The sequence below is a fragment of the Salvelinus sp. IW2-2015 genome, linkage group LG6.2 (genome assembly GCF_002910315.2).
Source record: "Salvelinus sp. IW2-2015 linkage group LG6.2, ASM291031v2, whole genome shotgun sequence".
NCBI lineage: Eukaryota > Metazoa > Chordata > Actinopteri > Salmoniformes > Salmonidae > Salvelinus > Salvelinus sp. IW2-2015.
The window spans coordinates 18,392,906-18,416,236 of record NC_036846.1 but is presented as its reverse complement, the minus strand read 5'-3'; the positions used below and the strand labels follow the sequence as shown (position 1 = coordinate 18,416,236).

Here is a 23,331-nt window from a genome sequence, read left to right as displayed (position 1 = left end):
AATTGTGGGAATTGAGTTACAGTTGAAGTTGGAAGTTTGCATACACTTATTAAGTTGGAGTCATTAGAACTTGTTTTTCAACCACTCCACAAATTTCTTGTTAACAAACTAAAGGTTTGGCAAGTCAGTTAGGACATTTACTTTGTGCATGACACACAAGTAGTTTTTCCAACAATTGTTTACAGACAGATTATTTCACTTATAATTCACTGTATCACAATTCCAGTGGGTCAGAAGTTTACATACACTAAATTGACTGTGCCTTTAAACAGCTTGGAAAATTTCAGAAAATTATGTCATGGCTTTAGAAGCTTCTGATAGGCTAATTGATCTCATTTGATTAAATTTGAGGTGTACCTGTGGATGTATTTCAAGGTCTACCTTCAAACTCAGTGCCTCTTTGCTTGACATCATGGGAAAATCTAAAGAAATCAGCCAAGACCTCAGAGAAAAAATTTAGACCTCCAGAAGTCTGTTTCATCCTTGGGAGCAATTTCCAAATGTCTGAAGGTACCACTATCATCTGTACAAACAATAGTATGCAAGGATAAACACCATGGGACCACGCAGCCGTCATACCGCTTAGGAAGGAGACGCATTCTGTCTCCTAGAGATTAATGTACTTTGGTGCGAAAAGTGCAAATCAATCCCAGAACAACAGCAAAGGACCTTGTGAAGATGCTGGAGGAAACAGGTACAAAAGTATCTATATCCACAGTAAAACGAGTCCTATATCGACATAACCTGAAAGGCCGCTCAGCAAGGAAGAAGCCACTGCTCCAAAACCGCCATAAAATAGCCATACTATGGTTTGCAACTGCACATGGGGACAAAGATCATACTTTTTGGAGAAATGTCCTCTGGTCTGATGAAACAAAAGTAGAACTGTTTGGCCATAATGATCATCATTGTGTTTGGAGGAAAAAGGGGGAGGCTTGCAAGCCGAAGAACACCATCCCTACCGTGAAGCGCGGGGGTGGCAGCATCATATTTTGGGGGTGCTTTGCTGCAGGAGGGTCTGGTGCACTTCACAAAATAGATGGCATCACGAGGGAGGAAAATTATGTGGATATATTGAAGCAACATCTCAAGATATCAGTCAGGACGTTAAAGCTTGGTCGCAAATGGGTCTTCCAAATGGACAATGACCCCAAGCATACTTCCAAAGTTATGGTAAAATGGCTTAAGGACAACAAAGTCAAGGTATTGGAGTGGCCATCACAAATCCCTGACCTCAATCCTATAGAAAATGTGTGTGCAGAACTGAAAAAGCGTGTGCGAGCAAGGAGGCCTACAAACCTGACTCAGTTATACCAGCTGTGTCAGGAGGAATGGGCCAAAATTCACCCAATTTAATGTGGGAAACTTGTAGAAGGCTACCCGAAATGTTTGACCCAAGTTAAACAATTTAAAGGCAATGCTACCAAATACTAATTGAGTGTATGTAAACTTCTGACCCACTGGGAATGTGATGAAAGAAATAAAAGCTGAAAAATCATTCTCTCCTATTATTCTGACATTTCACATTCTTAAAATAAAGTGGTGATCTTAACTGAACTAAGACAATTTTTACTAGGATTAAATGTCAGGAATTTATTTGGGTAAACTGTATGTAAACTTCCGACAATTAGCATAATTTTCTGGAATTTTCCAAGCTGTTTAAAGGCACAGTCAACTTAGTGTATGTAACCCACTAGAATTGGGATACTTTGAATTATAAGTGAAATAATCTGTCTGTAAACAATTGTTGGAAATGCACAAAGCAGATGTCCTAACCAACTTGACAAAACTATAGTTTGTTACCAAGAAATTTGTGGTGGTTGAAAAATGAGTTTTAATGACTCCAACCTAAGTGTATGTAAACTTCCGACTTCAAMCGTATTTACTGTAGATCAGATCTTTACTGTAGAGAAGATTTTCCATCTTTATTTTTACCACAACATTCATCCATTAGCTTGTATACTTCAGTTTACATGTTTTTCTGAATCTGAAAAATGTAATGCATTTGAATTATACAAGTAAGCTCTGGGGCCTGGGAAGGAAGACCTGGGATCTGCTTTAAGTTGTCCATATAGATTTCTGAACTATGCCAGAACAAATTACAAATATTTAGTAGTATCAGTTAGGTAATTTAATCTTAAATTGTGTAATTTGTGAATAAATCAGATGGATTTTCTAGTGTGGAGGCAACTTTCTCATATTTTGCCYCTGTTTATGTCTGTCTTTATGTCTGTGTGTTTCCATAGCGTGTGGTGAAGGCAGATATCGTGAACTACAGTCAAGAGCCTGTGGCGAGGACAGTCAACCCCCCGCGCAGCTCCATTTGTGTGGTGCAGTGACCCCCTCTCCCCCCACCTTCCCTCTTGCCCCTCCACAAACTGAATAGAGCAGTGAGGGCCTCTGACCAGCAGGCTGCCCCAACACACTGGCCCATAGCCAGAGCAGGAGAATTGATCTGGCCTGGTTCTTTCTGCTGTACACACACACACCGATTCCTCCCTTCTCTCTCTCTCAACGCACAAGTCTTCAGAAAGGCTGTAAATCAGTATTTCCTTTTTTTAAGGTTTTCAGGGTCATCGGACCAAGTACTGCATATTTTAAGATTTATATATGAGAATCTCTCTGTATGTACAGTATGTATATTTACAGCGACCCCACAATATATTCCTGGTTTCAGTATTTAATATATTTTCATGAATTCTTTTTTGAGTAGTAACCAGCTTTGGCTACAGCAGACACCTGTTGAAAGTTATGCTGAAAGGAAATGGGACCAGCAGTTTAAACACATTTGTCAGTATTTATTTTATTTTTGAGAAACTGTTACTATTTTGACATATTTTTCTACTATCTTCATTGTCAATTATTCTTTAAAGGACCATTTGATTGTATATAGATATGAAAAGTTGGTTTCTATTACAGAAAAATATACATAAACCACTGTTTTCCAAAATGTATTTTTAATGATAGAATGGGTTTTCCCTCTGCTGTTGTGTATACAGATGCAATATCTTAATTTGATCATCCTGTTGTTGCAGGAACTTTCCTGTAAACTTGTAGTGTATTTGACATTTAAAAAGGCTTCTAAAGCTAGTATTTTCCACTTTCAGACTTAATTTGCCATAACGGAAAATGTATCAACCCCTACAAAAAATGTCCATTAATTATAATCGCATAACAATGAACAATTCCTGTTGCTGCAGGATTATTTTCCTGCTGTGTGAAACTGGCTCAAATTAAGATCCGATATCTGTATGCTAAATATCAGGATTAGTTTTATCGCTCTAAGTGGTACAGTCCACACCTCCCACTACCCCCTCTCCCACAGCTCCCAGTGCTGAAACAGGAGTGGTGGGATGAGCTTGGGTAGGTCGGTGGGGCAAGGAGCTATTTGGGGGCAGAGAGTGGTGAAGAAAGAAGGGGCTGCTTCATTGGTATACAGATGTACTAGTAAGCAATCAGGCCCTATGGGGTGTGGTATATGGCCAATATACCAGGCTAAGGTCTGTTCTTATGCACAATTCAACTCGGAGTGCCTGGCTACAGCMCTTAGCTGTGGTATATTGGCCATATACCACAAACCCAGAGGTTCCTTATTGCTTTTATAAACTGGTTACCAACGTAATTAGAACAGTAAAAACAAATGTTTTGTCATACCTGTGGTATATGGTCTGATACACCACATCTTTCAGMCARTTAGCTTTCAGAGTTCAAACCACCCGGTTTATATTGTCTGTTAAACAACGGGTGAGTCTAATCCTGAATACTGATTGGTTAAAACCGCATTCCAGCCGGTGTCTATTCCACAAGTTACCACCGGCTAAATCTATGACATTAACATGCCTATATACTCTGTTCCATCTGACTGCGCAATCCACTTTCTCATCAGCCCAGCCAAGCAATTTATAAACTTGATCTCCACTATAAAAAGCATCTAGACATCATCTAATTTCTTTTAGACTAACATTTCATTTTCAACAGCAGAGATTTGTATACTGTAAACCTTGCTATCTTTCTCTCWGACATTTGCAACATTGTTTCAATATCAAATTCAATCTCCAGCTGTCCCATAATAGTGAATGTGTCGGGAGGAGACAGGCAGGCAGCGTTTCTTAGCCAGTCAAAGTCATGAATCAGCTGGCATCCTTTTTATGGATATGTACAAATAAATGTACATTTAAAACAGTTCARACGAAACAAAGTGCAGCTAGTTTGCGGTCTTTCCAGCTTCAGTTCGAAGTGATTGTTTTGCTGTGTTGTTGGCTAGCTCCTCTGAACAACAGTGTCCTGACGAGTGAGCACATTTTCTATGCCAGGCAAAATCGCTCCTCATTAGCTCATTGTTATTGATGTATCCAAATAAATGTCACTAGAAAACTGCTTATGCAATTGCAGCTACTTTACTGTCATTCTGACTGTAAGTTAGTCATCGTTGGCTAGCTAGCAMGCAAGGGATAAGAACATTGCCAGGCAGTATGGCAATTGAACATTTAGAAACTAACGACTGGGTCGCGCCAATAGATACAGAACAAAAACACTGAAGACTGGGTCGCGTCTCTGGCAACTGAACCAATAGAACGAACAACCAGCCGGCTTGGGTAGCAACCCTAGATTTGTGTCGGGGCTATATCTTGTGGAAGGATGAAATAGTATGAATACATTTATGAAAATAACGTTTTTAATGAAAATATGTAAATCATTATTTGAACATGTTGGTAACCCGTTGTATAGACGCGATAATACCCTCGAAGCCGGTGTTTGGAGGATATATTGACTTTGTCTCGGGCCTAGCAACACCCGTGTCAATATATCCTCCAAACACCGGCTTCTCGGGCATCATCACTTTAATATACCACGGCTTTCAGCCAATCAGCATCCAGGAGCCGAACTACCCGGTTTATAATCTTAATTTGATCACTCTTTGGTTGATGAGAATTTTTCTGCGCGCAGGAAATGCAGATGAGGTTTGTGATTTACATAAATTCACTGAAAACCCACACCAACACACAGTTATATTAGCAGTGTTGCATTTTTCATGTAGCCTAATTTTGCCCAACCACCGATCAAGCAACATTATGGACTAAACTTTCAAATCCTGTTGCTGCAGGATTATTTTGCTACGACGATACTGTTCAAAGTAAGATCCAACATCTGTAAAAACGATGTGCTGAATGTAAAATGAACCGCTGGCTTTATTTAGAGTGTGCTCAAGGAATATGTCACTATAAAATATAGCTTCTGCATTCTTAGTGCTCCACACAGAGCCCTTCTAAAAGGAAAGGTTTAGATGTTTAGGCACTGTAGTCAATGGAATCTAGTTTTATTTCACTTGCCAATTAGCAGCTTCCTTGAACAACTGTGATTTCCCATTACTTTCAAGACCTAATAATAACATTAATAACAGATGTTAGTTAGAAAAAAGAAACTTTTGATTTAACCAGATCAATTAGGAATTTCAGTTTTTCTGCCACTCTACATTTGTGAAATTGACCAATTACCCAAAAAAGTATCTATTTCCCTGATTTATATTTTTGTGTTGATTACATCTTTAATTGAAGCATCATTCAGTTTCATGCGATGCATATCAAGACCGTATTTTGGGGGAAAGCCTATGTAGTCCTAGTTGAAATATATTTGGCATAGAACAATTCTGTTGCTGTTTTTAACCTTGACAATGGATAAAAATATGAAATTTAAATATGAACTGGAGCAGCTTAAAGGTATGACAATTCATCTTAGCTGTATGTTTATAGCCTTATTCAACTGTCTGTCTTAGAACAGAAAAGACTGCAATGAAGAACTGCTTTGATACATGAAATGTCTTCATAGGATCTTCATCTTGTCCAAGCAAGCTGAATAATAGCCAACTTACACTCTTATATAAAAAGGTTATATCTATAACCTAAAAGGGTTCTTTGTCTGTTCCCATGGGAGAACCATTTCAATAAATATGTTGTGTTCCATGTAGAACCCTTTCCACGGTTACCCCATGGGGACAGCCAAACCATTTTTTGGAACCCTTTTTTCTAAGAGTGTATACATACATAAATTATAGGCATGTGTTGTTTTGTACTCGTCCCTGCTTTGTCTTGTAGTTTGTATTTGTCAAAATGTTTTCTTCAACCGATATGTTGTACTTGCACACAGAGGATGTCAACATTGTATTTGTAGTACAACAGAAAATACATGACAAGACATGGTGGCATGGTTGGATTTTACTCTGTAAACCATGGTGTTCGCCTTGTGTAAATTATATATTTGTAAATTATCTGCATTGTTTTGTGGAAGATCTTATTTATAAAATGCTGCTCACATTTCAGTGAGATGTCAAGAACTCCTCTCGTTGGATGTAATTGCCTCTGTGTCATAAACACAAAATCAAGAAGTTAAGTATGAAAAATAATGGTATATCCTCTGTACACTTAGAAAATTGTTGTTTTAATGAACATTCAAAAGTGGTATAGACATTGTGTTTCTATATGAACAATAAAAATGCTATAAAGTGCAATAGTTTATATATTATTACTGATGCATATAGTTTCCTAGGTGGATTTCAGGAAATAATTATTATGTTAGTTTGTGAGGTTAGTGTGAGTGTATGCTTCAYTTCCTGTGTGTGTGTGTGCACGTGCGCTGTCATGCAGGCACACACACTTGTAATTGATTGACTGTAACGGCTTTCTTCCTGGGATGAAGGAGAGGACCAAAACGCAGCGCGGCTAGTGTTCAACATGATTTAATAAAGATAATAACGTGAACACTACAAGCAACAAAACAATAAATGTGAAAACCGAAAACAGTCCTATCTGGTGCAGAACACAAAGACAGGAAACAACCACCCACAAACCCCAACACAAAACAAGCCACCTAAATATGGTTCCCAATCAGAGACAATGACAAACACCTGCCTCTGATTGAGAACCATATCAGGCATACATAGAAATGGACAAACTAGACACACAACATAGAATGCCCACCCAGCTCACGTCCTGACCAACACTAAAACAAGTAAAACACACAAGAACTATGGTCAGAACGTGACATTGACATTACTGATGTTGACTGATCACCATGTGATTTTCCAACATATTGCTGTACGTTGGTCTGGACACACAATGTGGTTAATTTGTGCATATTTATCCTGTATGTTAAACACCGTTATCTAAAACTTATTTTAAATTGGGTGGTTCAAGCCCTGAATGCTGATTGACTGAAAGCCCTGGTATTTTTACTCTTCTAATTATTATTTTTACTCTTCTAATTGTAAATTGGGATTTATTAAGAACATCAGGTTCAGCACTACAGAATAGAGTCCATTAATTAATTAAGCAATAAGGCCTGAGGGAGTGTGGTATATGGCCAATATACCACGACTAAGGGATGTATCCAGGCATTCTGCGTTGTGCATAAGAACAGCCCTTAGCTGTGGTATATTGGCCATATACCACACTCCCTCAGGCCTTATTGCTTAATTAATTAATGGACTTTATTCTGTTGTGCTGAACCTGATGTTCTTAATAAATCCCAATTTATAGTAAGAGGAGAGGGAACATTGGCTGTTCCCATTCCAAAGGTGTACAATGAGCAACTGATACAGAGATAAAGTGAAGTAACAGAGTAATACCTCTCAGCATGAAATAAAGGGACTGTCATCTATGGATATGCACAGTATAATGATGTGTAGTGTCCCAAGGCCACAGTGCCATTTTTCACCCCAGGTGGGACAATGCAAACCAATAGAATGGGGCCCCATGGGACCTGAGGAGCTTGGCGAGATGGAAGGTCAGGTAGCCTAGCTAGAGCAGATTAAGGATCCATGAGAAATTTAAGCATAGGAGGTAACCCCCCCCCCATACAGACCGAGTTAAGACTCCAAAAGCTAATGAGGCACCTGGCTTTTGTTCCTTAAATCTGCACTGAAACGGGGCCTACAGATGTTCCAAATGCCAGCCGTTGTATTAATTAATCACTTAAATAGTTCGGCCTTTTGTCATCTTCACAAAAATGTAAGAGGGGTTTGGTTTCAGGTGTAACTGTTTTGCTGAATCAAGGTCATGAAAACCTTTCTGTAGGCCTATTTAGACAAAGGTTTAAAGGTGATGGAAACCATAGAGAAGAACAAAACAAAGATAGGYGTCCTTTAATAAACAAATATAAAGGTGGAAACTGCCTTTTTTAGTTTACCTGTTGCATTTTTTGTGTTGCTAAACAAAACATTTACCTCATGAAGAAACGCGAGCCTTTGCAACAGACACAGCTGGAGTCATTCCAGCACACGTGCATTGTTTCGCTTGAGTGGATTGTCTCTACTGAATTTTTGTCAAGAGCTGTCACCAACACTGACAGGCGAGACTCACCCTTGGCTTTTCCACTGTTTAGACAGGTGTTTTAGTAAAGAAAACAACTGCAGACAGTTTCCAGTTTAAATACTCAACAACAGTGAAGTTCCACAAAAAAGATGGGAAAAAATAAGAATACCGCGGACAATAATGCGAGGAAAGGGGCAAGGTTTTGACAGATTGATTGGCAAGCGGGTTTGAGTATTTTGCCTTCCTGTTTCTCAGCTGAGAGTTTGTTAATTATGAGTGATTGTATGCTTAAAATGGGGAATGTTCTTTTCAAATGGAAAGTTTGCTACAAAAGGAAAGTAGCCTATTGCGTGAATTTAAGAGCGAGTGAATGGACATTTGTAAAAATAAATATGGGATGCTGTTCATATTAACACACTTAACGTGTGTTGTTTAAAGGTCCAATGCATCTGTTTTTATCTCAATATCAAATCCTTTCTGGGTAACAATTAAGTACCTTACTGTGATTGTTTTCAATGAAAATGGTCAGAAAGAAACAATAACTTTTTAGCAAATAGCAATTTCTCAAGTAAGAATTGAGACTGTCTGGGAGTGGTCTGAGTGGAAAACTGAAAACTAGTGGTTATTGGTAGAATGGTTTGGAACTCTTATTGGTCTGTTAACTTTTTGACTGGCTGGTGATGTCACCAGGCAGGCCAAAACTCCATCCCACCAAAACAGGCTGAAATTTCAGGCGGTCTTTTCAAACAGCTCTGAAACCTAAAAGGGCATTATCACCATTTGCACATTTCACAGTATTATTCCAACCTCATAGTGTGGAAGTATATATATACAACACAGGCAAATCCTATTTTTGACTGCACTGGGCCTTTAAACTACAACAAGTTAAATGGCAAGTTCTACTATGCTGAGAATCTTTTTTTCCACATATAATTATGTAGGCCTGCTAGAAGCTCAGTTCTCAGTGTACAGACCTGTGTTATCTCAAAGTCAGTAGGCATCATCAAGGCAGCGTTACTGTTTTTAATATCTCTAGCCCCCCCCCCCCCCCCCYTCACCCCCTTGCTCTTTCACTGACTGTTTCTCGTTGGTAAGACTCCGCGATGACAGTTTTTAAACCGCACATGACAAGTAAGTAAGAGGCTATGGTTGTGGATAAAGTTAGTGGGCAGAGAGCGGCCAACACCCTAATGACTAGCCACTCACTGTCTTCCGTTTTCCACCTGTGCAGTGTGCCAGACCCACAGCGTTGAGGGAGCAAGGAGGACTGAGTCAACCCCTCTGATGAGTTATAGGGTTATATCCTAAATGGCCCCTAATCCCTACATAGTGCACTACTTTTGATCAGGGCCTGCCAGAGCGCTATGGGTCCTGGTCAAAAGTAGTGCACTATATAGGAAAAAGGGTAACATTTCGGATGCAGTCCCCAGATCCCCACACTGGCTCCCATTCTGTGGTACTCTGTTACAGTACACTGGGCCAGCAGGAAGGGGAGTGTGACAGGCAAGGCAGGTCAGGGCCCAGAGAGGACATTACTGGCACCCACAACCAGCGCCTTGAGGTGAGCCAGAACTAAGTTCCCATGCAAGTAGGGGATGGCCCCTCCTGCAATGCTGTGTGTGTGTGTGTGTGCGTGCAGAGGAACTATGCTGTGGATAATGCTCCTCTTATTTGGCTCGCTCTGTCAGACTGCACGGTCCCTCATAGGTGCCGGGTTTCTGCTCTGGCCATATAGTGGAGGATTTATTTTAGGGGAAAGGATGTGGGCAATCTTAACGGTCTTATTTATAGTCAGGTGGTCTGGTGAAATGGACCAGACAGGAAAAGCACATACAGGGACAGACGACTGAAAGTCTCCCTTTCTATAGTACTCACTCACCCACTTACCATACTTCACAATAACGTCAACAACTTATTTTCTGATTTTGAGATCACTTAATGTACATACATATTTGTTTCTGATAGTATGTACAGTACCAGTCAAAAGTTTGGACACACCTACTCATTCAAGGGTTTTTCTTTATTTTGACAAATTTTTACGTCAACACTATGAAATAACACATATGGACTCATGTAGTAACCAAAAAAGTGTTAAACAATAAAACAATATATATTTAATATTTTAGATTCTTCAAAGGAGCCACCCTTTGCCTTGATGACAGCTTTGCACACTCTTGGGATTCGCTCAACCAGCTTCATGGTTGAAGGAGTTCCCACATATACTGAGCACTTGTTGGCTGCTTTTCCTTCACTCTGCTGTCCAGCTCATCCCAAACCATCTCAATTGGGTTGAGGTCAGGTGATTGTGGAGACCAGGTCATCTGATGCAGCACCATCACTCTCCTTGGTCAAATAGCCCTTACACAGCCTGGAGCTGTGTTTTGTGTAATTGTCCTGTTGAAAAACAAATGATAGTCCCACTAAGCGCAAATCAGATGAGATGGAGTATCGCTGCAGAATGCTGTGGTAGGCATGCTGGTTAAGTGTGTCTTGAATTCTAAATAAATCACAGATAGTGTCACCAGAAAAGCACCCCCACACCATCCCACCTCCTCCTCCATGATTCACTGTGGGAACCACACATGCCGAGATCATCCGTTCACCTACTCTGTGTCTCACAAAGACACGGTGGTTGGAACCAAAAATCTCAAATTTGGACTCATCAGGCCAAAGGACAGATTTCCACCGGTCTAATGTCCATTGCTCGTGTTTCTTGGCCCAAGCAAGTCTCTTCTTGTTATTGGTGTCCTTTAGTAGTGGTTTCTTTGCATCAATTTGACCACGAAGGCCTGATTCACGCAGTCTCCTCTGAACAGTGGGTGTTGAGATGTGTCTGTTACTTGAACTCTGTGAAGCATTTATTTGGGCTGCAATTTCTGAGGCTGGTAACTAATGAATGTATCCTCTGTAGCAGAGGTAACACTGGGTCTTCCTTTCCTGTGGCGGTCCTCATAAGAGCCAGTTTCATCATAGCGCTTGATGGTTTTTGCGACTGCACTTGAAGAATTCTTAAAGTAATGATGGACTTGGTCTTTTTCCAAATAGGCTATCTTCTGTATACCACCCCTACCTTGTCACAACACAACTGATTGGTTCAAACGCATTAAGGAGGAAAGAAATATCACAAATTAACTTTTGAAAAGACACACCTGTTAATTGAAATGCGTTCCAGGTGACTACCTCATGAAGCTGGTTGAGAGAATGCCGAGAGTGTGCAAAGCTGTCATCAAGGCAAAGGGTGGCTACTTTGAAGAATCTCAAATATAACATCTATTTTGATTTGTTTAACACTTTTTTGGTTACTACATGATTCCATATGTGTTATTTCATAGTTTTGGTGTCTTTGCTTTTATTCTACAGTGTAGAAAATAGTACAAATATAGAAAACCCTTGAATGAGTAGGTGTGTCCAAACTTTTGACTGATACTGTGTGTGTGTGTGTGTGTGTGTGTGTGCGTGCGTGCGTGCGTGCGTGCGTGCGTGCGTGCGTGTGCGTGCGTGCGTTCCTGCTCACGTGTGTGTGTTAAAGAGAAAGAGACTCAACACAAAGACACTGCTGAAACTGCCCCCTAGCGGTCAGTGATTAATGAACATATCCCTTTCTGTGGTGATAAGAGGCCTGTGGAGATAAGAGGCCTGTGGTGATAAGAGGCCTGTGGTGATAAGACGCCTGTGGTGATAAGAGGCCTTTAGAGATAAGAGGCCTTTAGCGATAAGAGGCCTGGGGAAATCCAGTGTTTGATAAATATCCCCTCCTTTCGACAGACCCACAATGATAAAACATTTTATGAGTGTTTCTTCGGCACCTGAATCCAAGCCGGTGTGTCTGAACAATTTAGACAGTTGCTGGGTGGCACCCGAGTTGGATGTTTCAAGTTTCAAGTTTATTTATTTTATATAGCCCTTCGTACATCAGCTAATATCTTGAAGTGCTGTACAGAAACCCAGCCTAAAACCCCAAACAGCAAGCAATGCAGGTGTAGAAGCACGGTGGCTAGGAAAAACTCCCTAGAAAGGCCAAAACCTAGGAAGAAACCTAGAGAGGAACCAGGCTATGAGGGGTGGCCAGTCCTGGCTGTGCCAGAAGAGGACTTCTTGGATGTCCCTTCTTGGATGTCCCATCCTCACAAAAACACACAAAAAGTGAGTGTCAAGAGTGAGGCAGATTTCAAGGCTCTTTTGCTTTGTCATTAATTTTGTATTGTTCCCCCAAATACTGCGGATCCCAAACATGATACATGAGCCATTCAGCGCGTTTAAGTGCTATTCATTACACGACTGAAAATAGTATTTATCTGTAGAAGGAGCTTTGTAGTTCTTCAAAAGCGTACTTAGGAGATGTTGAAGTGTTTTCTTCGCAGAGAAAAATCTGAGAATAGCATGCTGTGGTTTTCCCTCACATTTTGTTCTGGGAATAAAACACTTCAGTAAGATAACCTTATGGTTTCATGGGGAAAAAATTGTCCTGACCAAACGGAATTGAATAATACTACTTATTACTGAGGGCATAACCTTTTACGGATTCGCACAAGTATGCTAATTCCATGTTCGCTGGCACCTCAAATACGTCCCATTTCACTTGTGACAGGGTGGAACATTCGCTCCACATTATAACTCACTTACTGGAAAAATCATTTGGCGTGGTGTAGTCTACTATGCAGTGCATGCATCCCAAATGGCACCCTATTCCCTATATAGTGCACTACATTTGACCAGAGCCAGGCATTTGGGACACATCCACTGCAGAGTCTGGCTATTCCCATCTGTGGCATCCTCAAAGGAGGAGAAAGAATAGAGTATTAAGAAGACGTGTCAAAGCCAAGTCTCCAGCGTTGACATCAATGAGTGACGGGGAGTGGGTGTACGTTTCCCTCATGGGACAAGCTCATAAACCACTAAAATGTGTGGTCTGTCTGTACCATCCCACTCCCTATAATGAAACAAATAGGGTATGAGTTTGCATTCAGGTGATTTCTGGGAATGCTTTAGTAAAATAGAGTACACCGAGGATTTATGCTATTACAATGGTATACTCTGGCAGTATTTTATGCCATGGGACAGATATTTAACTTTTTTTTTAAACAGTTGTATCAATGAACAAAAGCTAGTGTCAGCATGACAAATACAATACTTATTCACAAAAACGTTTTGAAACTACTGAATGAAAATATCATCATGTGTCATATTATGTCATGGATATGGATCAAAATAATATCTTCAAGACATTTGAGACAGCTCATAAGGTGCCTGTAACATTGCTTGGTTGGTTAAGAGGAAATGTTCTTCCACTCCACTGTGATTTGGACATTGACTGAAAAAATAAAAAATGTTAAAATGTTAAGAAATGTTTTCATGAGAGAATAATCAACATAACATTTTGGATAATGGGCTGCTGTCCCATTTCACATTCAGCAGCCCAAAATAGTGGACCGGCCCATTTGCCACTGGTAGGCCATTGTGTAAGAAATGCCCGGGATGATTTTTGCTCCCAGTCTGCACCTGCAAGATTCATAGACCTTCCAGTCTAACTTTTGGTACCAAGCACTGTTAATCAAAACCAGCATTCTCTGAGGTCATCAGGGGGAGTGAAGGAAATCATTGGTGGAAATAATGCTGGCTCTGAACGTTCTCGCTGGGACTTGTTTGGTCGATTTGTAGAGTTTCTGGAGAGCTTGACCGTGCTAAAAACAACACAAACTTGTTCCTATTTGATTTAGGACCTGCTTTTGTAGTGACACGAGCCAGCTAAGGACTCATGATTTGTATTGGATGTTTAGCATAGTCATATTTCTTTACCTAAATTGAAAGTGTAGGTCACTAAAAGTTAATAACTCTTTAATGTTTTCTTACATTTAAAGTAGTCTGTGCCTGGAGTGAAAGTGCAGTCCATCATTTATGTAGCTTGAACACTTGGAATTTTACTTACAGAGCATTTCTCTCTCTCCACATTCTGAAATATCAAATAATATCAATTCAGTGTTATAAAACAAGCATTTCTAACCAGACACAGAGCCTTTAAACAAACTACACAAGGTGTTAACTTTGCTTGTCTTTGAGGCAGCTACTGGCAGTCCGTCCTAATTTGGAAAGAGAAGTAGTGTAGAGAAAAGAGCACAAAAGAACAAAAGAGGCCCAATGGTCAAGTTCCCGTGCGGAGGCTGTTGTGTGAAGTGTCTGGTGATTATCTGGGTGTTCTGTGGGTGCTGCTGGACAGGAAGGTGAGAGGCAGGTTAATTACTGTACTGAGAGAGGAGGTGAGATGGCTTACACAGTCCATTGTGGGCTGCACTCTTAAATTTCCAGGTGTGAGCTATGGGTAGCAGTGACGATGCCAAAGGCTTAGGCTGGATGGGCCAAGGCCGTCCCAAGGTCACCTCATCGATCATGGGTGACAGGGCGGAGCCGCTGCTGGTCCCAGGTGAGACACACACACACATGTAAATGTTGACACATGCGTAAATGTTTATACACATTCATTAATTAATGCATGCGCGCGCACACACACACACACACACATGTGAGAACACATGCACAAACATTGTAGTGTTCCTCTAGGATATTTACATTATTTCTAACTCAGTAGTTCAAAAGTGCAAAGGGAGATTTGAATTTTTCATTTAAAAAACGACAGGGAGAGTTGATTTACAATCCTCTTATGAGGCTATAACCTGAGGTCTGCCATTTTCCCCAAACCCCCCTGATATTTACCTCAGTATCAGCGTGCCATTAAAAGTTTGTGTGTCTTGAGACCACGATGTTGTCATGGCCATGTCTCCGTTTATTATTATACCTCTGAATTTAGTGAGGTGTTTTCGGAGTTCGTTAACTAAATGAACAGGTGTTTCCTCCCCTTAAGTCTATATACAGCTAATGAGCTGACTTAAGTGTGTTCAAATTATTAGACCATTAGGGACGGGAAATGTACAAAACGTTGAACACACAAAGAAATGAAGTGTGTATATCGTGCACAGCTCGCTTGTACAATGCTGAGTTCTCAGGCTTCTCTTAAAAATCAGCAAGCTAGTTCTTAACTTTGTGTGTGTTTTTGAACACTAATCATATCATTAGTGATTAAACACTTTCGAGAAACGACAAAGTGGAAAATAATGATGTTTTTTCTGCTTAAATACGCCAGGCCATATTGAGGCAATTAACCCTTGTATTAATGTAGTGTTAATGAATAAAAATAGGCTGATGGATGTTCCTCGTGAGAGTTTTGGTAATTTTGAGAGCAATAGTTGGGGGAAAATAAATACATTTGTGGTCGACTTAATTGTATGTTTCTCCTTGGATGAAATACTGCTTTTATTCAAGTAGGTCAGTGCTGCAGAATATTAATGTTACAGGAGTTGGGACCATGTTTAACAGGGACTACTTGTGTGGCACAAGCATGAACAACTGGCTTTATCCCTATTATGGGCGGTCCATTAAGCATGGAAGTGATGTGAGGACTGTTTGATGTGAAAGTATATAGTATGACATCCTGCAGGGAAGTGGGGAGAGAGAAAGAGCACAGCCCTATTCAGTCACAATTGTTAACTGTTTATGGGCTAAACAAATTTTGTGTTGCTTTTGGAAATGTATCCTAGTAAGCAAGCCCATTTTATACAAAACAATACTAGAAGAATACAACATGATACACATTAAACTTTTCGAAATCAGAATCGTGCCATGAAAACATTTCCTTACATGACACCTTTTTGACCAATAAACTGCAGAACCTTCCTTACAGAGCACTTTGCTACGCCAAAATAAAAACGAACAAAACATTTGTCACTTCATCAGTGAACAGTGAGTGTGTCAATAATTCAACAGCGTCAGCAGTTGGACCCTAAAAAAGAGAAACTGTGTTGCGCGCTGGGAGGAATAACCTAATCCGCCCCCTAACAAGGGGAAGTGTAAATATGACAAAGCCTTCCCAACTGACACCTTACCCAAGAAACAGCCATCTGTCCTCATTATAAGTGGGGTCTGATGTGCCTTAAGAGGTGAGGTGAATTTTTTATGCTCCACAACCAATTAAGCTGGGCCAATTATCTTCTGAATAATTGAGTCAAATTTGGATACCCAATCATTTATGCAGAAGCTACTGGTGCTAGTGTTTCATTGTCAGGAGGCGTTTGGGGAGTACTTAGAGGTACCCCTAAAGTATTTTTTTACTTGTTTATTAATTCATGCTTTTAATTTTGATTGGCATACATTGTTATCTTTCGGGATGTTCAGTGCCAGCGTCTTCCCCCTATTCGCAGCCAACTCTTTGGTTATTCATATCCCTGGCCTGTCACAATGGGGACTTCTCCATACTCCATAACAGATAATCCTCCCAATGCAAAAGTCACCTGTCTCAGGTGTATTGCGGGAGAATGTCACCTGAAACATTATCGTTGTTATAGTCGACACAAAAATATTTTCTGCACCTTTTGTTCGGCTGACAGGACTTACTACCACTTAAAGGTCCCTCCATTATGTTCTGATGTTCTGATGTTTGGAAATTCATGGTCATTGAAATCTGTCGTATCTGGTAACTAATCCCTAAACTGGCACAATAAAGAAGTGGTGAAGGGGTGGGTACTGCCTGGCGGGGCTCCTCTCTGTATCTCCACATATTTGTATTTCTCCACTCTCCAAAACACATTCACAAAAGAACTTGAGGTATCAATCCCCATTGGGAGGAATATGAACCCTTAGTCAATGCAATGAGGTTATAACAAGTTGACAATGGTCAGGAAATCTTTTATCAAAGGGATGAAAGGAATTTGGGTTCCAAAAGAGTGACAATGTTTTTTAGTGTTTGTTTACCCTGGTGGAAACCAGAAACTTTGTAGGATGTCAAGCTACCAGTGAGAGCCAGATAATTCCAGCAACAAATCTTATCCTAGCCTGGTCCCAGATCTGCTGTATTGCCAACTCTTATGGTTGGTGGCATGACAATGACCGTAGCAGTTGGCAAGACAGCATAAACAGATCTGGGACCAGGCTAATCTTCTACATATTTTCTTCAGGTTTATAGCAAGAGCATCGCAGAGGGAACGCTTACTCTGATGCAATATGTCTGGTAAGCTTCCTCAATTAACCTATCCAATGGCATCTACTCAGCAGCTGTGAAAAGGGACTGTCTCATCCAGGTCTGGCCTGCCTGGGTGTTGACGAGCGACAGAGGAGCTAAATATTTGATGAACGACTTGGGATGATCCAAAGGTTGACCTCTCAGAGTGTCTGATACAGGGAACACCCTAACCCTCTAGCATTCTTCTGCTCCTCTCTGGCCCTGCTATCCATAGACTGAAGGATTGGGTTCTGCTCTCCCACTCCCAGAGTTTTGCCCATGAATGAAACACAATGGTCAGACTAACAAAGGCGGACTTGGCCTTCTCACCACCATCATCTGATCTGAGCCCCCCATAATGTGATGGCTAGTGCAGTGTGTGTCTGTGTGTGTGTCTGTGTTTTGCAGAAAGCTGTTTAGAATGACCTTGGGTTGTCCAAGCTACAAAAGTCTATCTGTGTATCTCAGGACAGAATAGGATCAACTTTGTCCCCTAGGGGAACATTCTATTGGACACAGACAGTTATTGAATAATCTACAGTGCATGTGCGACACACCACTGGCTCAATGCAAGATTCAGATGATATGTGTAGATACCAAAACACAGTATCATACGGTTATGGGAGAAACCCAGTATCATACGGTTATGGGAGAAACCCAGTATCATACGGTTATGGGAGAAAACACAGTATCATACGGTTATGGAGAAACACAGTATCATACGGTTATGGGAGAAACACATATCATACGTTTTGGGAGAAACACAGTATCATACGGTTATGGAGAAACCCAGTATCATACGGTTATGGGAGAAAACCCAGTATCCATACGGTTCATGGGGAAGAACACAGTATCATACGGTTATGGGAGAAAACACAGTATCATACGGTTATGGGAGAAACCAGTATCATACGGTTATGGGAGAAACACAGTATCATACGGTTAGGAGAAAACACAGTATCATACGGTTAGGGGAGAAACACAGTATCATACGGTTACGGGAGAAACACAGTATCATACGGTTACGGGAGAAACACAATATCATACGGTTACGAGAGAAACACAATATCATACGGTTATGGGAGAAACACAGTATCATACGGTTATGAGGAGAAACACAGAATATACGGTTATGGAGAAACACAGATCATACGGTTATGAGAGAAACCCAGTATCATACGGTTATGGGAGAAACACAGTATCATACGGTTATGAGAGAAACACAATATCATACGGTTATGGAGAAAACACAGTATCATACGGTTATGGGAGAAACACAGTATCATACGGTTATGAGAGAAACACAATACATACGGTTATGGAGGAAACACAGTTATCATACGGTTATGGGAGAAACACAGTATCTACGGTTATGAGAGAAACCACAATATCATACGGTTATGGAGAAACACAGTATCATACGGTATGGAGAAACACAGTATCATACGGTTATGGGAGAAACACAGTATCATACGGTTATGGGAGAAACACAGTATCATACGGTTATGGAGAAACACAATATCATACGGTTATGGGAGAAAACCCAGTATCATACGGTTATGGGAGAAACACAGTATCATACGGTTATGGAGAAAACACAGTATCATACGGTTATGAGAGAACACAATATCATACGGTTATGGGAGAAACACAGTATCATACGGTTATGGGAGAAACACATATATACGGTTATGGGAGAAACACGATCATACGTTATGGGAGAAACACAGTATCATACGGTTATGGGAGAAACCCAGTATCATACGGTTATGGGAGAAACCCAGTATCATACGGTTATGGAGAAAACACAATATCATACGGTTATGGGAAACCCAGTATCATACGGTTATGGGAGAAACCCAATATCATACGGTTATGGGAGAAACCCAGTATCATACGGTTATGGGAGAAACCCAATATCATACGGTTATGGGAGAACACAGTATCATACGGTTATGGGAGAAAACACCAGTATCATACGGTTATGGAGAAACCCAGTATCATACGGTTATGGGAGGAACAATATCATACGGTTATGGGAGAAACACAGTATCATACGGTTATGGGAGAAACACAGTATCATACGGTTATTGGAGAAACACCAATATCATACCGTTATGGGAGAAACACAGTATCATACGGTTATGGGAGGAACCCAGTATCATACGGTTATGGGAGAAACCCAGTACATAACGGTTATGGAGAACACAATATCATACGGTTATGGGAGAAACCCAGTATCATACGGTTATGGGAGAAAACAATATCATACGGTTATGGAGAAACCCAGTATCATACGTTTGGGAGAAACACAATTTCATACGGTTATGGAGAAACACAGTATCATACGGTTATGGGAGAAACCCAGTATCATACGGTTATGGGAGAAACCCAGTATATACGGTTATGGGAGAACCCAGTATCATACGGTTCTGGGAGAAACACAGTATCATACGGTTCTGGGAGAAAACACAGTATCATACGGTTTGGGAGAAACACAGTATCATACGGTTTATGGGAGAAACAGTATCATACGGTTATGGGAGAAACACAGTATCATACGGTTATGGGAGAAACACAGTATCATACGGTTACGGGGAAACACAGTATCATACGGTTACGGAGAAACCCAATATCATTACGGTTATGGGAGAAACACAGTATCATACGTTCTTATGGGAGAAACCAGTATCATACGGTTATGCGGAGAAACACAGTATCATACGGTTATGGGAGAAACACAATATCATACGGTTATGGGAGAAACCCAGTATCATACGGTTATGGAGAAAACACAATATCATACGGTTATGGAGAAAACAGATCATACGGTTATGGGAAAAACACAGTATCATACGGTTATGGGAGAAACCACAATTATCATACGGTTATGGAGAAACACAGTATCATAAACAGTTATGGGAAAACCCAGTATCATATATTTATGGGAGAAACACAGTATTCATACGGTTATGGGAGAAAACACAGTATCATACGGTTATGGGAGAAAACACAATATCATACGGTTATGGGAGGAAACCCAGTATCATACGGTTATGGGAGAAACACAGATATCATACGGTTATGGAGAAACACAGCTATCATACGGTTATGGGAGAAACACAGTATCATACGATTATGGGAGAAACCCAGTATCATACGGTTATGGGAGGAACAATATCATACGGTTATGGGAGAAACCCAGTATCATACGGTTATGGGAGAAACCCAGTATCATATGGTTATGGGAGAAACAGTATCATACGGTTATGGGAGAAACACAGTATCATACGGTTATGGGAGAAACACAGTATCATACGGTTATGGGAGAAGATTATAAATTACTTCTTATCTACATGTTTAACCAACATACGGCATTTTTATCATCATAGACTAATCCAGGTGTTTATCTCAGACAACCGCAGAGAGGTAACTGGTAACTGACAGGATTGTGGAGATGGTAATTATGGTGGTCTTGATGTTACCATGTCCATCTAGTCAAGTTGATGTAGACGAGAATGAGCTGAAGTTCCACAACAGCAGAGCCGATCACCCCCACATCAGTCTGAGCAAAGCAGCAATAAAAACATGGGTCTAACAGGTTTCAGCTCAGTGGGCCAAGCTATGACAACAACATTAGCTCCTTTTGTACCAGGGTGTAATGTTTTCAGGTGTGTTGTAATAGAATGCATGGCATGTACTTACTTAGCTGACAAAGCCCAGTCTCTGCCCTTCTTTCATGAAACGAGGAAAAGTAGAAAAAACTGTATCACAAGCCGGATGTTATACCTACGTGTTAAAGAAACGGAGAGCCGCATAGTCTAGGAGTTCAGATGCAATAATTTAAGAACCTAATTAAATGATTAGATTATTACATTATTGCATCTGAGCTCCTAGAGTGTGCAGCTCTCCTTTCCTTTTTCAAGTGTTCTACTCATCTAGCCAGCACCTCGCCTAAACAGGTGTGCGTTTCTTTCGCCTCCAGATTATACATGCATGTTAAAAGGAATTAACAAACTATTTATGTAATTAGTCTTATTAGTAGGATTTACAAAAGTAACATTTTGAGACAGACAGGGATCCGTTCAACATATTGCATGTAGGCCTATGCAGTTGGTGCTGGGACTTGCTTAAAACAATATGCTTACTGTCAACACATCTATACCTGTATCCATACTTGTATACCTCTATACAACGACGAGACAGCCTACAGGGAGGAGGTAGGCACTTTGACGGCATTGTGCCAGGGTAACAACCTCTCCCTCAACGTTAGCAAAACAAAGGAGCTGATTGTGGAATTCAGGAGGAACCAGGCTGGACACGCCCCCATCCTCATCAACGGGGCCACCGTGGAGATGGTCAACAATTCAAATTCCTTGGCTTACACATCTCAGAGAAGCTGAAATGGTCTAACCACACAGACACCGTAGTGAAGAAGGCACGACAGCGACTGTGAAGAAATTTGGCCTGTCCACGAGGGCCCTCACAGTGTTCTAGAGGAGCACCATCGAGAGCATACTGTCGGGCTGCTTCACAGCCTGGTACAGCAACTCCGCCACCGCGGACTGCAAGGCGATTCAGAGGGTGATACGTGCAGCTAAACGCGAGTAGTACAGGAGCATCATGGAAAAAACTGGAAGACTGGCCACTAGTTTCTAATCCCAGATCATCAGGCTGCTGAATAGCCACCACTAGTCAGCTATCTGCCCCCTCCCTCCCCCCTGCTATAAAAAAGAGAAGATGTACAGGAGGGTATACGAGTAATACGGAGATATAGAGATATAAGAGGTACAAGGAGGTTATAGAGATACTAAGAGGAATAGAGATAGAGAGGTCATAGAGGTTATAGAGATATAGAGATTATAGAGTACAGAGGTAATAGAGATATAGGAAGATATAGAGGTAAGAGGTATAGAGGATAGATAAGAGATTGATAGAGAGTATAGAAAGGTTTACAGAGAATAGTAGATATAGAGCATATAGAGGACTATAGAGTCATAGAGGTATAAGTATAGAGTATAGCGGTCACAGAGTATAGAGTATAAAGATATAGAGGTATAGAGTAAGCTAGAGGTATAAGAGGATATAGAGGTATAGAGGTATAGAGATATAGAGGTATAGAGATATAAGGTATAGAGGTATACAGCATTAGAGATAAAGTATCGACGGTATAATAAGAGAAGGGTAAGTAAGAGTAATAGAGGATATAGAGAGTATAGAGGTATAGAGTATAGCAGATATAGAGGTATAGAGGTATAGAGGATAGAATAATGGGTATATAGAGGTATAGAGGGTATAATAAGAGTATAGAGTAAGGATATAGATAGATATTAGAGGTATAAGAAGAGTACTAGAGATATACGAGGTATTCGAGGTATAGAGTATAGAGGATAAGTAGAGATTAGAGATATAGAGGTATAGCAGTATAAGAGTATAGCAGATATAGAGATATAGAGGTATAGAGATTCAGATTTCCAGAGATTCAGAGGTGTTTAAATAGTCACATGGTACCAGGCGTTTGTAAGGCTGTTGATATGCAGGGTACAGTGAAAATCGTACGCCGCGAGCTCCCTCATGCAGGGACTAAGTGAAATAAAATTAATGAAAATGGTATTAAAAAATATAATGGAAATAGAAATAAGCACAATATACTACAACATAACAACTGTGGTAGTGATGAATAAATAAATGCATTGGGAGTGCGAGGCAGAGTACAAAACTGTTGAGGCGGGGGAACTATAGTGGGGGCAGCATGATCATTAGAGCGGGTGTGGCGGAGCAAGCTTGAAATAAAAAAACTATAAAAAATGTGAAATACAAAAAAATCATTAATATACGTATTCAACAACTGCAACACGTAAATGAAATGTTGTTGGATCAGGGTGGGGCAGAGTAAAGTATGTTGGGGGGTGGGGCGGAAAAAAATTGTCCATAGGGGGAGCCGCATGTAAAGTAAGTGACCGAAATGTCCATAGGGGA

General features: G+C 40.6%; 1 protein-coding gene across 2 annotated transcripts in view; it reads left to right on the top strand.

Annotated features, from left to right (window-relative positions):
* Positions 1-6,794, top strand: part of LOC111965912 (ras-related protein Rab-28) — a 55,047-nt gene extending 48,253 nt beyond the window's left edge. Inside the window, exon 7 of one of the 2 annotated variants that reach the window (XM_023990333.3) lies at positions 2,247-6,794. In XM_023990333.3, the coding sequence (XP_023846101.1) occupies positions 2,247-2,339 (93 nt within the window). In that variant the 3' untranslated portion in view covers positions 2,340-6,794. The remainder of the gene's footprint in view (positions 1-2,246) is intronic. The other variant, XM_023990332.2, reaches the window with a different exon arrangement.
* The last annotated feature ends 16,537 nt before the right edge of the window (positions 6,795-23,331 follow it).